The sequence below is a fragment of the Emericellopsis cladophorae genome (assembly GCF_022114955.1).
Source record: "Emericellopsis cladophorae strain MUM 19.33 chromosome Unknown NODE_3_length_1261782_cov_116_963312, whole genome shotgun sequence".
In the NCBI taxonomy this organism is placed as follows: Eukaryota; Fungi; Ascomycota; class Sordariomycetes; order Hypocreales; family Bionectriaceae; genus Emericellopsis; species Emericellopsis cladophorae.
Window position 1 is genome coordinate 40,796 of NW_026250928.1, and position 15,889 is coordinate 56,684.

Genomic DNA, 15,889 nt, shown 5'->3' on the forward strand with positions numbered 1-15,889 from the left:
AGTAGACCAGCGCCCTATCTCCCTTTTTACTGATACAATTTGGCCAGTGCAATGCACGACTTGCAACAATCCCAAAGGTCGAGGATACTTTGACCCGTCTCACTGTTGTGCAGTACGTAGTCCGTCGACAACTTGAACCATGCACAGTCCCAGGCGGAGAATTGTTGGAGATGGGGACCGGGTCCACCCTTGCCGCGTAACCTCGACTTGTCTAGCTCGCACGTAATCATTACCCATCTCACCTCGACGACAAGCCTGCATGGCTTCGCTCCTTCTCAACGTGGTCGGGGCATGCACCTCAGTGTACATGTGTATGCCATGTCGACGTCAAGACTCGAGCCGAACACGGTCGTATCAATCACGATCAGCACCGGGGTGAGCTCGAGGTGACAGATCGCTCGTGGGGAGTCAGCCCAGCTTCCCCACGCCAACGCGACAAAAAAGAAGTTCAACCGTGCTGTCACTCGCATCACCGCCAGTCCCACGAACGAAGCAGCCTGAAGTTGAGGTGATGGCAATGATGCGCCCCGCTCACCGACACGCAAAAGAGGGGGTCAGCTGACTTTTAGAATCTTTTTAGAAGCACAATGGAAGGGACCGGGGCACTTATTGGTTCTAGGAGTGCTGGAGGAACGCATAGATCACTCCATTTACATGGAAAGGCTGTACGGATGCAGCGAATGAAGTGGTTATCCTTGCACCGGAAGATGGGGGTCAATTGCATCGGAAGAGGGGTTGACGATCTACCATTCGACCGTGCATGAGACTGAAGAAGAAAAGGGAAAGGCGTCGAAGAAAATGCATTGCAGAAGATGGGGGTCCTAGCTTAGGTATTCGATCAAGGGGAAATTGTGTTCAGACGTGGCTCACTGAGACAGACTCAACGACGGGGCAAAGTTCAAGAGTCAAGACTGATACCTACTTACAAAGACCGAAATTGAAACACCTGGTTGTAGGCTCTGTCGGCTCTACGCAACCTCTCGAACCCTTCCGCTGACCATGTCACCAACAGGCCGTGGACCGGCAATCCACTCCGTATCTCGTATCCACGCCATTGAGGCTCGGCGGCGGCGAGATTTAAGCTTGAACTGCAGCATGCGTGCCGTGTTTCTCGGAACGGGTCCCAGCCTGGCTGGTCCCGCGCGCCGGTTCCTCACTGGTCATGGCGCGTTCATAGGCCCATCATACCCTGGTCATTTGTTCGCTTCAAAGTTCAGCCTTCACCATCCTGGCGGGCGATAGGCACTTGTTCATGCGTCCTGGCCAGTAAACAGATTCCCATCACTGATGACGCTTAGTTGGCTTTGTCGATTCGCCATTGTTCCGCGCAAGTGATAATTTTGCTCGAGTGGAGGAGCTGAAAGTCTCGGCGAACGTGGAGACGCATGGTATTGATCGCACAATAATGGTGCAACTCTGCTAAGTCCTGACCTGTTTTGGATGATGCAGCAGCATTAAGCTTATTTTCCATCGTCTCCTCTTTCTGTCGTTCTGCCGGCTGATCTCTTCGTCTAGACCGTTCCGGCCTAGTCAGAGCTGCCAGACTCTTTTCGCAGCATGAGGCAATTGAGGGTTGGAGAAGCTGAACAGCCGGAGCCAACGTCAAGTGACCACGCAGCCAAGGGGGATGTTCCCGGCCCAATCAAGGCCGCGTGGGCTGAAGACAGTCACCCCGGTCCCCAGTCCAATCTCCAGACTCCAGTCCTGAGAATCCCTGCCGTGGGGGGAGGGATTGCGTCAGGCCATTTCCTCCCTTTGGTTCGGTGGTAAGGTCCAATGATAAGCGACCAGCCAGCCGAGAGGGAATTGGAATCATCGAGACCAGCGCTGTTCTGTTTGTCGGCAACAAGCGCGCTGCGGTATCACATTGTGACACGGTAGCTCGACGGATCCCCGCACCTTCCGGCCAATGCACGTAGCCATGGACTTCAATGAACGGTGAAGGGATCGCCGTCGGTAGCCTCCATGGTGTGATGTCAGCACTGTGAATTGTCACGCCCAGCCAAAGACGACGCGAGTAATTAGGGTATAATACTCACGAGACGAGAGACCGTGTGTATCTGAACAATAGGCGAATCCTGAATGACGCAGCTCCATGTCGTCTGTGGTGTGACCAGGTGACCGAGTTGGTAGTGGCTACTAGTGAGTTACAGTGACCGATTGTGGGGAAGTCGTGCGATCATGACGGCGAGCAGCAAGCTATCGAACTCTCCCTCATCGTCCTCTTCCACGCATCAACTTATCACGGTGTCTGGCTTCCTTCTCGATCTGTAACTCCTCGCGCCGGAATCTGCACCGCATTATCTTCAATTCCCAGCATCAAGGGCGTGTTGGCTGGGATGCTACGATCTATTGTCGGTGCCGTCGCGAATCGCGCCTTCCCCCACTGAAAGGAAACTTCGCTTTACCTACCCGAGGCGCCAGCTACATTCTTACGTGAACCGGGACGTTTCGTCGAAATACCATCATGGAGGACCTGAGCATTGTGCTCGTTGTTATTTTCTGTCTTATTTTTATCGTCGCGCCGCTGTGAGTAGAGTGAACCTTTGAATCGGGCCGTGGCAGACACGCTTCGGGCCATTGCTCACGAGGGCCGTGTTTAACATGACGTATCGCACAGAACGGGCGTCATCTCTTCCTACCGGCGATCAGCTCGTGCCATAGCCGCAACTGACCCAGGGCCGAAAGAGCTAGGTCGCGCGCGAAGGAAGCTGAGTACCGTGACCGCGTGCTCGACGCATCCTGTGGAGGATACCGAGGCCGCAGCTGCTCAGCTGGACCTTGGAGAATGGTACGGCTTCCCTTGGCCTGGGAATTATACACACTCCTCCCTGTGGCTGTTGAATTTGAGCTGACGACGTCAAGTCCCATCTGCATTGGCCCCTTGGTCCCCGAACCAGCGCACATGGATGGCAGCCGCATACGGCTCGCGCTCGACGAGCTCACCACGGCCGCAGCGAGTCGACAGAGTAAGAGGGCCAGGTTCTGCCGGGGCAGGCTCAGTTTCAAGGGTGCATTGCCGACGACCGGGTCGCAGAGGACAGGCAATGGCGGTGCCGTGGAGGAGGGAATGGACGACGTGTTGACCCTGAACAGCTGCGGTCACGCCTTCCACGCACGATGCTTAGCGAGTTGGTTCATGATTGAGCGATTCGATTGTCCGGTGTGCCGCGTTGTGTACTATCGCAGGTCATCGTTCCCGGACAGGGCGGTCGCGATGCCTGGTATCTATATTGGGACGCGTGGTGGACGAGTGCTGAGTTCGGGCCCTTTGGCGTGAGTGGACCCAGGTGGCCAGGATGGTTTTCAGAGATACCCCTTTTATTTCATGAGTGATTATGATTGCAAGCACAGATGGCATTGATAGTTGTATTCCGAGGAATGCCCCCCCAGGATGTGACAACAGACACGAAACTCTCTCATCATCCCTCGTGCTTTCAAGCCACCTCGCCAGGTGTGTCTCCTTTGGAAGTTGGCCATGATTCCCTGGCGCATCATCTTGTCTAGGAGAGCTAGAGCCACATGCGGAGCAATGGAACAAGGTCTCGCTCAGTTCCAGTCAGGAGTGAAATGGGGCCTCTGCATGGCCGAGTTCCTCTATGAATACTGACCTCTGAATATAGGATTGAAGCTATGGGGGTATTGCAGCTATTCCACGAGCTTGTGGATGACTTCTAGCTGAGTCTGCTAGTGACAATGGCGAGCTCAGCTTGGCGTACGGAGAGATGCACACCTCTGGTGTGGTACTCGACGGGAACATGAAGGCTCCAATGTACCCTAATGTGAGCCAAGGTCCAGGGAAGCGTTTTTTTCAGATGGGGAAAAGACTGATTAAGATCATGCATGAATAGAGTGCGCAGAATGGCGATGCTGCCGCCAGTGAACTCAGATGCTCGACAAGAAAACTGAGAGCAAGACACCGCAGCTCAACGGAAGCATATCGACTTCGACATTCAGGTATGAATAAGTAACTTATCAAGCCCGCTGGTTTCGCTTGGCTTTTGCAAGCCCATAATCGATCAGCAAGCTCTAATGCTGCCTCTCACATCCGGACACATAGCACTATGTTGAGACGTCCCAATGTGTCAGTTAAGACTTGGTGTCGAGAGTTTCGGACTCGGGTACATCTTCTGCGATGTATCATTTGGCCATTCAAGCAAGCAGCAAGACAGTCCTCAGGCCATGGATCCTTACGGACATGAATACTTCAGCCCATTCTTGACCACCGCTGCTTGCCGAGGCAAGTGCCAATGCACGCGCGGAGGAAAAGCAGTCAAGATGTAAACGGCACCCATCAAAGGAACGTATGTGCGGCTCATCAGGAAGCTCGGCCGATGGAGGGCATTGAGAGTCTGTGGTTGACCGTGCTATCACAACTACAGCAGCCGCGGCGACCAATGGGCACGTCTGCCGCTCATGCAGACGCCGTTGACAGCCAACAGGGTCACGGTGATATACTTGCCAAGATTGTATAGCAACTCGCGCGCCTGAAGTAGGAGGAGATCGACATCCTCCAGTCGAGCATGGCCGCCACGCACAGAAGACAAAAGTACTGCCCGAGAGACGATGCGCGCCCTGCAATTCGGCGAAATGCCGAGGAAAGGCTCGAGATGCAGAGCACAGATCAATTGACTTTTTCCAATGCATGACAGCCCTGTGATGCCTGTCGGCCCTCGAGCATTCGCTGTCAGTCTCGAGACAACGTCGCATCAAGGATTCAGGATGGGGGCGGCTGTGCAACTGCCATGTCGATTGCCGGATCGGCAGCGGTATGGTGACTTCGAGCTAGCCATGTTTCCTCCTGATGCCGAGACATTCGCCTCTGCGACGTCTGCGTGGTCAGACCGTCGTCACTCGTCAGAGACACCGGTCGGTAGGGTTTTCTCCATCACGCCGACTGCTGAAGACTGGAGTGGAGGCTGGGCGGCGGGTTTGGCGTCTCCAGCGAGAATCCCGTGCGCCCCTCCTGCTGGAAGGATCCGTATCTGCTGCAGCTGCAGCAGCTTGCAGCCACTGTACACGTAGGATTCAATCGGGACGCTAGGCTACCCGGGGATCGACCAGCACCACTGGCACCACTGGCACCACTGCGCCGGAATTGCGACATTGAGCGCGAACGGAATTGTGGTACACTGCTAGCATGGATTGCTGGCTGCTTTTGCGATCGACGCGAGTAATCAAGCAAGTGCTTTACTTTGCTAGCCGAGGTACGTGAGTACCGACCCTGTGCAACGGGCCTGGTTAGCTGCCGATTCACCGTCCGCAGGATTCATGGCCTGCCTGTAATTGTAGGGCCTTTTGGCCTGTGGCCTATCATAGGCCGTGAGAGTGCAGCGAGTCAAGAGTGGAGCGCGTCTGCCCAGGCAGCCAACGAACGCACGAACAGGCTAACGCTCCACCAGTCACCAGACTGGACGCTGCCCAGCAGCAGGAGTAGGCCAGGGGGTTCACATTCCTCCCAGTCGGCCTCTAGTACATGTAGTACCTGATGCATCGCTCATGGTGGGCTGCTGTGTCAGTGTCAGTCTCCCCAAAGGCCCCAATCCAACCGCCGGATCTCCCTCCGCAACTCGCTTCGCCTCCAGACTCCAGTTGGTTGCGACGCTGTCACACGGCTGCATGTTGTCAGAGCTGCAGCCTTCAGTGCTTCATCTCGCTCCGCCTGCGTCTGGACGACGGGCTCTCCGCTATCGCTATCGCCCCCCTGCCGCCCCCTTCTCCAATGCTCAGTCGACTATCTACAGGTAGAGTGGCTTGCTCGTCCTTTCCACCAGCCCAACATCCACTCACGGTGCTGTGGGTGTAAAATCTCTGTTCAGACAATAGTGTTTTTGGCCGGGACAGGACGGCCCATAGGCTCCAGCAGACCAAACGCCCGCCCGCCTTCCCGCCCGCGCACCTGCCTGCCATACAGTCAGTCGGTGCTGCTCCAGTCACTTTACGAATCAAAAGTCGCCTTCTTCGAGCCAACAGTCCCAACTCGACTCGACCAACTCGAGGACTGGACAACACATCACAGCCAAGCCAACAGGGACACCATCTCGACCCAAACCAACGGGTGTCCGCAGCCGTGCGACGCTTAACACCGTGGCCCCGAGCACCAACGACCGATCGAACCGACCGATTGTCCGTCCTCCACGACGCGCACCCGCCGCCCCGGGCGCACGAATCGATTAGGCACCCAGCCAGCCAGCACTGCGCGCGCCGCCAGCCATGCCGCACATGCGCGAGGTCAAGACGTGCGACCGCTGTCGACACTTTAAGCGCCGCTGCGATCTCCTCAAGCCGTCCTGCTCCCGCTGCGTGCAGGCCGGCGTGCGGTGCAGCTTTGAGAATCCCGGTAGTGGTGGTGGTTCTGCGTCGGCCCCCAACGGCTCGTCCGCGTCCCCGGTCCTCAAGTACGAGGACAACCCGGATGGCAAGAACGGCCTCATTTCCCCCTCCGACTCGGTCGAGGAGTCGAGCGAGCAGAAGCTGCTCATCAACTCGCTGTCGGGGGCCGTCGACGCATCATCGCTCGGGGACGACGCGGCGATCGTCGCGGGACCCTCCTCGGGTGGTGGCGGTGCCCACGCCGGGCAGAGGGTCGTGAGGAAGCGCAAGCGCAATTGCCTGAGCTGCCTGCGCTGCCATCGCCTCAAGGTCAAGTGCGACAAGGAGCTGCCGTGCGGCCGTTGCAAGAGCAGCGGCAACGGGCGCGAGTGCTACTACAGCTACAACAAGGGACCGAACGGCGGCAAGTTCCCCTGTCCTACAGTGCCCAACCCCTCGTCCGGCAGCGAGATCACCAAGTCGACGCAGGCCACATGGCACGTCAGCCACGAGCCGCGAGGATCGAGCCACTGGCGAGACCTCATGACCAAGGTACGGGAAGCGAGCGGACCGGCTACCTCGAGGGCATCCACAAATCCATGCAAGTGCAGAACCCCCAGCTAACGAAACGCAGATTGCCCACCTGACGACCAAGGAGTCGCCGACCCTGACGACGGCGCTGGAGAACGTGGCGACCAACGCGTGTCTCGCCAACTTCACGCTGCCGGGCAACTTCCCGTTCGGCACGCCGGGCGCCACAAAGTACTATGCGCGCGACGCGGTGGTCAAGCTGGTGGAGAGCGAGCGGCCGCGGTGCCAGACGTACATTGAACGCTACATCAACCTGCTGGACTGCGTCAACCCGATCCTGGACGTGGCCGTATTCCAGCGCGAGCTCGAGGGATACTGGCAGGACACCAACTCGGTGAGCCTGTGCTGGCTCGCCCAGCTGCTCATGGTCATGGGGCTGGGTGCGTTTGCGACGCCGAGCCACGAGGAGCCGAGCATTGCGACGGAGCTGATGATGGGTGCCGAGGCGTGCCTGATGCAGACGCCGTTCATGTTCCGGCCGACGTTTGCCTCGCTCAAGGCGACGTGTCTGATGGTGGTGGCCAAGCAGGTGTGCAACCCGACGTGCTGGTTTGTGGACTCGTGCTGGTCGCTGCTGGGCCTGCTGGTGCGCATGTGTTTCATCTTTGGGCTGCCGCAGGACAGCTCGGAGGGCATGGACGCGGCGGAGCGGTCGTCGCGGCGGCGGCTGTGGCTGACGATTCTGTACCTGGACATCAAGCTGTCGCTGCCGACGGGGATGCCGCCGTTGACGCGGCCAGACGAGCTGAGCTCGCTCAAGAGCATGCCGGAGCTCGGGGAGCACAGCGGGCTGCAGCAGATCTTGTCCGAGTCGCTGCCGGTGGTGCTGTCGATCCTGGTGCAGCTCAACTCGGGCAACGACCAGATCCCGTACCCAGAGGTGCTCCGGTACAACGCGCAGATCCGGGCGCTGATGGCGCACGCGCAGCGGGTGTGCACCAACGAGCTGCAGCGGACGACGGTGGACATTTACCTGCGGCGGTGCCTCATGGTGCTGCACCGGCCGTTTGCGCTGCACCTGGACGGGCCGACCATGTTCCCCGAGTCGTACTGGTCGTCGCTCGAGTGCTCGCTGGCGGTGTTGATGCACTACCGCAACCTCTGGTACGAGGACCCGGCGCACCGGTACGACCTGGTCGGGCGTGCCTTTACGCACGAGTTCTTCTCGGCGGCGCTACAGGCGAGCGTGCACGTGCTGCGGCCGGACGCGCCGCTGGCGGGCGCGGCGGGGACGGGCTGCGAGATTGTGCCGCGGCAGATCATCCTGGACACGTTGAAGAGCTGCGTCGAGATCTGGCAGGGGGAGCAGCACAAGAGTGTGTGCTGGCGGACGTCCTACAACGTGCTCCACGCCATCATGGGGCTGATGCCGGACTCGGACATGGAGGAGCTCGAGACGACGCCGACCTCGCGATGATGGTAATGGGCGTAGACTGTAGTTCTGATATTACACTGTGTTGGGGATACCATGATGATAAAATCGATTCTCATTCAACATTGCCTGCTAGTGCTACCGTGGTGGACATTGTTCCGCCCATCCGATACAATGAGCGTTAGCGATGATAAAAGCACTAATTACAAAGTATCCTGATCTAGTACAGGATACCTCAGGTGCATCGTCACAATCTACAGCGCTCCGCTGGCATGAGTGGGCCTGGAGCATGGCCTTAGCTTAGTGCGTAGGCCCTGGGCTGGAGTCTGGACCCTCTGCAAGCTCACCCACCGCATGCCGTCATCCCGCTTCTGCCCAGACACTCATCACGCACCATCGACGGAACGAATGAATGAATGAATGAAGGAGTGAAGGAGTGAATGAATGATTGCAGCAGAGCCGATTCGAGACCGCCCAACCAACATTGGGATCGTCATCAGCCAGCTGTAGGTTTCAGAGAGTCCAGCCACCTCCAGTCAGTCTCCAGTCAGTCTCCAGTCCATCGTCGAAAGCGGACCACCTGCCCGCTGTGTCACCCCTCACCACTGCAGGCACCGACTGAGCTCATCATTAGCAGCCCAGTCATCTCACGTGCTGAGAGCTTGTGCTTCCTGCATCACACCATCAATCTTGTCGCCGATCGCCTCCCCTTATCCACGCGACCGCAACCTGTCCCCAATACCTGCGACCACAAAACACCATCGACAAAGCTGATCGCACTTCCACTCCCCCACCGCGCTACCTCACACACGGAACGATGGCGTCCATGGTTGATCACTCATCACCTGTGCACTCGCCGCCAGGGCCCGATGCAAAGCGACCCAAAGGTACAGTGGCACAAAGCAACCAAGGGAAAGAAAATACTAACAGAAAAAAAAATAAAAGGCATCCTCAAGAACCCCAGCACACAGAACATCCACCCCTCCCCTCCTCCAGCCGCCGCCCCCGCGCGTCCCGACGACCCCCGCCGCCGCGAGCGATCCCTGTCCAGCAAGGAGATCACCCTCGAGAACACGCACTTCAACGCCGGGGACCGTCGCTCCTCATCCGCCGCGCGCCAGGCCGCCGCCGCCCGCCGCCTCTCCGGCCACGCGCGCGCCGACGACGGCACCAGCCAGCGCCTCAAGTGGGACGAGGCGAACCTCTACCTCACCGAGCAGGAGCGCACGGCGACCATGAAGATTGACGAGCCCAAGACGCCCTATGCGAAGCACTACGACCCGGCTGAAGACCCGTCGGACGAGGACGAGGACGAGGGCGAGAACGTGGACGGCGGCGGCGACGTGGTCATGTCGGACGGTCCTGGTGGTCACGGTCGCAAGGCTGCCCGTGCGCCTGCGGAGGAGGACATTCCCGGCCTGTCGCTCGGCGAGCCCGAGGAGGCTGTCTCGTGGCCGGTCGAGAGGACACCGTCTGCCGAGAAGAGGGCGCACGTCGACAATGAGAGCGTCGACGACGGGCGTCACGACATGGACGCGCCGGACATGGCGGGCTGGTCCGAGGAGGAGAAGGCCAAGCACCGCAAGTTTGAGGAGGCTCGGAAGAAGCACTACGAGATGAAGAATGTCGCGCAGCTGCTCGGCAGCGGGGAGGGGCTGCCGGACGAGGATGAGGACGAGGAGGACGATGCGGTGCCGCCGCCCGTGCCGGCCTTGCCCAAGGGGGTCAACGGGGCCAGGTGAGGTGATGGGGTCGTCCCCTCTTTGCTTTTGTGTTTTGGTTGCGGTGCAAGCATACAGGAGTTTCGTGTTGTCGTTACCTGTTTTCTCTTAATTTGTCGGGGCATCATGACGCGTGGCAGTCACGGTCAAAGTCACAGGAGGAGGGCAGACGAGCTGGGGTAGACGCAATCATGCATTGGTACGGTACACGACGACGATTGACTACTATGCAAATTGACTATGCAATGAATGACCTTGCTACGGAGTACGTACTGTGTAAAGATTTCGTGTGGTAGATACAATGCTTGGCGGAAATAGTTGCCTAGTTTGTCTTAGCTAGAGTTGTGCGTTACTTTGTGGATGAGTAAAGATGAAGAGAGAGAGAGGGTCGTGATGATTGAGGCTGGATCTGGCACCAGTGAGCCAGAAACCACCAACCTCCTCCTCCCCTTCTCATCCCCTCCCCCGTCAACTCTCATTCACCAGAACTGACCATGGCAAGCAACATCCGCCCAGCCTGCCATCATCCCCTCGATGTCATCGGCAACACCCCCCTCCTGCGCCTCGGCAAGGTCGTCCCCCAGGACAGCTGCGCCGACATCTACATCAAGCTCGAGTACATGAACCCCACCGCCTCCTACAAGGACCGCCTCGCCCGCGCCCTCGTCGAGCAGGCCGAGCAGGACGGTCGTCTCACGCCAGGCATGAAGATTGTCGAGGCCACGGGCGGCAGCACCGGCTCGTCGCTCGCCTACGTCTGCGCCCTCAAGGGATACCCCTTTCGCGCCGTCTGCTCGCCCGTCTTCGCGCCCGAAAAGCTGCGCACCATGGCCGCCCTGGGCGCCGAGCTGGATCTCGTCGAGAGCCCGACGGGCAAGATCACGCCGGATTTTTTCCGGTCCCTCGTCGACCGTGCCAGCGAGACGGCCGACAGGGAGGGCTGGCTGCTGGCGAACCAGTTTAGGAACAAGGATGCCCTCGTCGGCTACCGCGCGCTCGGGGAGGAACTCGTCGCGCAGCTGCCGCAGGGGATCGATGCGTTCTGCGCGGCTGTGGGCGGCGCGGGTATGGCCATGGGCGTGGCGGCCGTGCTGAAGGAGAAGAAGAAGGATACCAAGGTTGTCGTGCTCGAGCCTGCCAGCTCACCTCTCCTGACAGAGGGGAGGACGGGTGCCCACAGTGTGGATGGTGTCGGTCCTGGCTTTATCCCCCCGCTGCTGGACGACACGCTATACGACGAGGCGCGTGCCGTCGAGGAGGAGGAGGGGCGGCGCATGTGTCGGCGGCTGGCTGCGGAGGAGGGCGTCTTTGCCGGCGTATCGACGGGTCTGAATGTCGTGGCGGCGATCCAGCTGGCCAAGGAGCTCGGGCCAGGCAAGGTGGTTGTCACGGTGGCCTGCGACTCGGGCTTCAAGTATCTCCACGGGCCGCTGTTTGCGTGATGGTGAAAAAGGTGTATATAAATCGCTATGCACGTCGTTATGTCATGTCTCTATCCACATCTTCCATCAAGGGGAACCCCCCCCCCCCCCCCGCCCGCTATTCCTTGGGCAGATCGACCGCCTGCGCGTACCGACTCCTCTTGGCCAGGGCGTCGCCGTAGCGGATGAACGCAAACGGGATGAGGCCCATGGCGAGGGCGATGAACGCCAGCAGCGACGGGGCCCAGTGGAGGCCGAGGTCGCCGTACATGGCGGGCGCGGCGAGGGGCAGGACGACGGCGCCAATGGACCGGGTCATGCTGCTGGCGGCCTGCGCCGAGGCCGAGTGCTGGCGGAAGACGTCGGTCAGGTAGTTGGACATGCCCATGAAGATGAGCTGGAAGCCGACGCCCCAAAGAATGCCGCCCAGGGACACGACGATGGGCGAGATGGTCCTGAAGGTCGTCCAGCCCAGCCAGAATAGGGAGATGGTCATGCTGGCTGTGGTCAGCAGCGGCACGGTCAGAAGAGAGAAAAGAGTAGCGCACCAAGGTGAGGCGATGCATGCAATCGGCAGTCTCCTGTTGATCTCGCGCTGCGCCCAGGATTTGCCTGCGCGGGCTGACCGGTTGTAGTAATTGTTGAAGACGTAGAATACGACCATGGAAAGGACCACGCCGAGGGCCACTGGAAATATCATTAGTCTTGGAACGGATCTCGATTTTGGGGAGACGAACCAGGTAGGTACGCCAAGGCTGCTGGTCCGGGCGCCAAGCCGTAAAAGTCTGACATCAGAAGAGTCAGCATGAACTCTCACAGACACAGTGGTGGAGGAACGCACCTTGATACACAATAGGATATGCCTGGAAGAGCAGGTAGAAGACAGAGTAGGCGAGGGCCAAGTAGATGGCCGTCGAGAACAGAATCGGCTCCGTGACGAGCAGCGTCATGGGCCGGAGGAAGATCTTGCGGACGTTAAAGGGCTGCAACTCTGTCGACGCGCAACCCCCCGTGTGGCCGCCGCCGCCCGTCTTGATACGCTCCTTGATCATCTTGTTGTAAAGGACGGGCGCAAACGTCTCGGGGATGGTGAGGACGATGGGCAGCCCGGGCGCGGCAATGAGACCGGCGGCCCAAAACGGCCATCGCCACGAGACGGGTGAAGAGTAGCCGGAGATGATGGGCCCTATCATGGGCCCGAAGGTCGTGACGGTCATGTACGTGGACAGAGCGAAACCTCGCTGCGACGGGTTGTCGAGGATATCAGCATAGAGACCGCTGATGACCGTGGTTGGCGCCGCCGCGTTGATCCCACACAGCAGCCGGAGGGCCAGGAGGGCGCCGTAGGTTGGTGCCGCCGAGCACGCCAGCGTGAAGACGAGATAGCCGAGGAACGTGCCGATCATGACGGGCCGTCGACCAATGTACTCGCTGAGAGGTCCGAAGATGAGGGGCCCGAGCACGTAGCCGATCATGTAGAGGGAGTTGAGGAGGGTGAGATGGATCTTTTGCGAGACGTGGAACTCGTCGGCGATGGCGTCGAGGGCCCCCGAGGGCATGGAGGAGCCCATGTTGCCATTGAAGGTGCAAGTGAAGCCAGCAAAGACAACGTGTGCCTTGCGTTGCTGTTACATGTCAGAGTCCAGTCTCTTCAAGTAGGCTGGTACATGCACGCAGACGCACCCATGACAGCTTTGTCGGATCCCAGCTCTTGTCCAAGGACAGTGCCTCGAGAGGTGCTGGGGCCTTTTCTAGCATGGTAGGCGTCGTGGTGCCGTCCGTGGAAGCCATGTCGTCGAGTTGAAGCTCCAAGGCAATGAATGGTCTGTTCTGGTCCAGGTTGGGGCCACCTCCCTGGCCGCCTTTATATCTCTCTCGTGGCTTCCATGACCTAATGTCTTCTTGTGGATTCTGCAAATTCTGCTGCACATGCCTCTCCATGACAGCATTCGAGACTTGTCACGGAAGCATCAACAAGACCGAGTCCTTGGACAAACTTCCGTGCAAGTGGCACGAGACAGACAGTGATTGGCCAGAAGCGCCGAGGCCGGCCCTCCTCCTCGACATCCGGTCCGGCGTCGCCAAGAGAAAAGGGCGCCGTCGAGGCGTCATTGGCCCCAACTTCCGTTCTTCCTTTCACACTGACACATCCTCAGACCAAGCTCCTCGTCTTCTTCCCGAGATTCGAGTCCGTCCTTGTCTCGCTTACCAATTGATTGATGAACTGAGCTGGGCAGACTGGACCTGATGGACCCCGGGCGTCCAGAGCGTCCCGCCAACGGCCGACGACGAGCCAGTACGTATGCCTGCCTACTGTCGACTCCCACCTCCCATCAAGGCAGACGGCAGAATGCCGACGTTGCTAACACTCATCTGCCAACAGACGGAAGAGCATGTACACACTGCCACCAGCGCAAGGTCCGCTGCGATGTCCTGGACAAGGGCGCGCCGTGCACCAACTGTCGCACGACGGGCCGCGCAGGATGCCTCATGTACGAGAAGAAGAGGCTGCGCAGCAGCAGGAGGCCATCCAGGGAGGCGCCCATCCGGCCACGGGAGACGGCGAGCCTGTCGACTACGGCCACAGACACGGCCACACCTCGCGACGCGGCCAACTCGCCCGAGGAGAATGACCCGGGCAACCTGGCCGAGTTCATCGACCGTGAGGACGTGCGGACAGCCATGATCGACCACCACGGCCGGACCTGTTTCATCGGCACCGAGGTGTCCAACTTCAACTACCTCGTCCGCCAGAGCTCGTGCCAGCCGGGCTACGACAGCGTCTTCCACTTTGGCAACCGCCAGTTCGCCCGCAAACTCACCGCCCACGACCTGCACGTCCCGCCCGAGGCGCTGGAGCGGCCGTCCCGGGAGATGGAGGCCCGGCTGCTGCGCGCCTACTTTGACAACGTCAACACGGGCTGGCCCATTGTCGACGAGGAGCATTTCATGGCCGTGTACGAGGGCAAGGTGCCCCGGTGCCCCGTCGCGCTGCCGCTCCTCAACGCCATCTTTGTCGTCGGCAGCCATGTCCTCGCCGCGGACGACAGCTCCATCCGGGCGCTCCAGCCGACCTTCTTCCGCAGGGCGAAGCTCCTCGTCGACTACCGCTTCGAGCAGGACCGCACCATGTACGTCCAGGTCGCGCTGCTGCTGACGTGGTACTCGGACGGTCTGGAGGAGATTGTCGCGAATGCCTGGCACTGGATCGGCATCGCGACCCGGACCGCCCTGGGCTGCGGCATGCACCGCGACGTGAGCCAGTCGAGCATGACGCCCACGGGGAAGCGGACGTGGGCGCGTCTGTTCTGGGTTCTCTTTCAGTTTGACACCATGGTGTCGTTGTCGTATGGCCGGCCACAGGCCATGTGAGACCCATAGCCTAACGACGTGCAACGTCCACCTGCTGACGCGGAGCCAGGAACCTCGAAGAGTCCGACGTGCCAGAGCTCACCGAGGCCAATTTCGAGGGCATACGCAACGCCGAGGTGAGCTTCGTCGTCCACCACGCGAGACTCTGCGCCGTCATCGCCGCCGCCGCGCGTGCGCGCTGGGCCCTCCGCGCGACGCCCGAGAGTCGCATCCGAGCCGCCAGGGACGCCGACGTGGCCCTGGCGCAGTTCACGCAGCAGCTGCCGCCCAGCATGCAGCTGTCGTACGCCGGCGTCGACCCGTGGCAGGCGACGCTGCATCTGACGTACAACAACTTCCTCGTGCTCTCCCATCGGCCGCCTCCCAAGGGCCAGCCCGACCCGGTCTCGGAGGCGTGCAGCGATCCGGGCCTCTGCAGCAGCGCGACCCTCGCCATGGCGTCCATCCTGGAGACGATGCTCCAGCGGGGCGCCCTCACGAAGCTCTGGCATTACAGCATCCACGCCCTCTTCACCGCCCTGGTCCACGTGAGCAGCGAGTCGAACGCGTCCTCCAACCCGCTCGTCTCGGCCAAGGCCCAGCAGACGTTCGACTCGCTGCGGGCCTCGCTTCGGGGGTTGTGCCCGCACTGGCGCTTTGCCCAGGGTGTTCTGCAGCTGTTTGAGCAGCGCGCCTCCAAGCACGTCAGGCACCACCAGCAGGTTGGCGGCCATCACAGAGGGGAGGGCCCTGGATTCTCGTTGCGGCTAGGGGCGGCTGAGCAAGCTGCTCCGGGTGGTCACAACAGTGGCGTGTGGAGAGACGGCGCCCCAGGTGCATGGACGGCGGCGAGCGAGACGACTGTCGGCCCTGCGTATGCGGACGTGCCTTCGGGGGACATGTTCCTCGATGACCTGTCGCTGCCCGACGAGACGGCCCTCGAGTTCTTCCTTTCGGGGATGGAGAATAGCGATGGCTTCGAGTTTGCATTCAATGGCAGCCAGGGTTGAGAACTTGAGGGTGGGGTTTTGACTCGCTGAACTGTCCCGGGTAGTCTAGATGAGCATCTCCAACAGGACCATGGTCCCAAGTTGTTTGATTTAATCACCATACACAAGGTA

General features: G+C 60.0%; 6 protein-coding genes across 6 annotated transcripts; 5 read left to right on the forward strand and 1 right to left on the reverse strand.

The window, feature by feature from the left end:
* Positions 1-2,467: 2,467 nt before the first annotated feature.
* On the forward strand, positions 2,468-4,491 carry J7T54_007791 (uncharacterized protein; the record flags this gene model as incomplete). Its single annotated transcript, XM_051510876.1, has 6 exons — positions 2,468-2,529; positions 2,621-2,791; positions 2,866-3,131; positions 3,679-3,782; positions 3,890-3,957; positions 4,383-4,491. The coding sequence occupies 6 exons, from the start codon at positions 2,468-2,470 to the stop codon at positions 4,489-4,491; spliced, it is 780 nt and encodes a 259-aa protein (XP_051365554.1).
* Positions 4,492-6,213: 1,722 nt separating this feature from the next.
* Positions 6,214-8,320, forward strand: J7T54_007792 (Fungal trans; the record flags this gene model as incomplete). Its single annotated transcript, XM_051510877.1, has 2 exons — positions 6,214-6,864; positions 6,947-8,320. 2 exons carry the CDS (start codon positions 6,214-6,216, stop codon positions 8,318-8,320), a joined length of 2,025 nt encoding a protein of 674 aa, XP_051365555.1.
* A 772-nt stretch (positions 8,321-9,092) lies between these two features.
* J7T54_007793 (uncharacterized protein) lies at positions 9,093-10,017 on the forward strand (the record flags this gene model as incomplete). The annotated part of the gene is made up of 2 exons (XM_051510878.1): positions 9,093-9,162; positions 9,221-10,017. The coding sequence occupies 2 exons, from the start codon at positions 9,093-9,095 to the stop codon at positions 10,015-10,017; spliced, it is 867 nt and encodes a 288-aa protein (XP_051365556.1).
* A 473-nt stretch (positions 10,018-10,490) lies between these two features.
* On the forward strand, positions 10,491-11,438 carry J7T54_007794 (Cysteine synthase; the record flags this gene model as incomplete). Its single annotated transcript, XM_051510879.1, has 1 exon — positions 10,491-11,438. One exon carries the CDS (start codon positions 10,491-10,493, stop codon positions 11,436-11,438), a length of 948 nt encoding a protein of 315 aa, XP_051365557.1.
* A 97-nt stretch (positions 11,439-11,535) lies between these two features.
* Positions 11,536-13,208, reverse strand: J7T54_007795 (Polyamine transporter-like protein; the record flags this gene model as incomplete). The annotated part of the gene is made up of 4 exons (XM_051510880.1): positions 11,536-12,104; positions 12,155-12,202; positions 12,259-13,042; positions 13,101-13,208. 4 exons carry the CDS (start codon positions 13,206-13,208, stop codon positions 11,536-11,538), a joined length of 1,509 nt encoding a protein of 502 aa, XP_051365558.1.
* A 456-nt stretch (positions 13,209-13,664) lies between these two features.
* Positions 13,665-15,778, forward strand: J7T54_007796 (Acetamidase regulatory protein-like protein; the record flags this gene model as incomplete). Its single annotated transcript, XM_051510881.1, has 3 exons — positions 13,665-13,713; positions 13,801-14,785; positions 14,839-15,778. 3 exons carry the CDS (start codon positions 13,665-13,667, stop codon positions 15,776-15,778), a joined length of 1,974 nt encoding a protein of 657 aa, XP_051365559.1.
* Between the last annotated feature and the right edge of the window lie 111 nt (positions 15,779-15,889).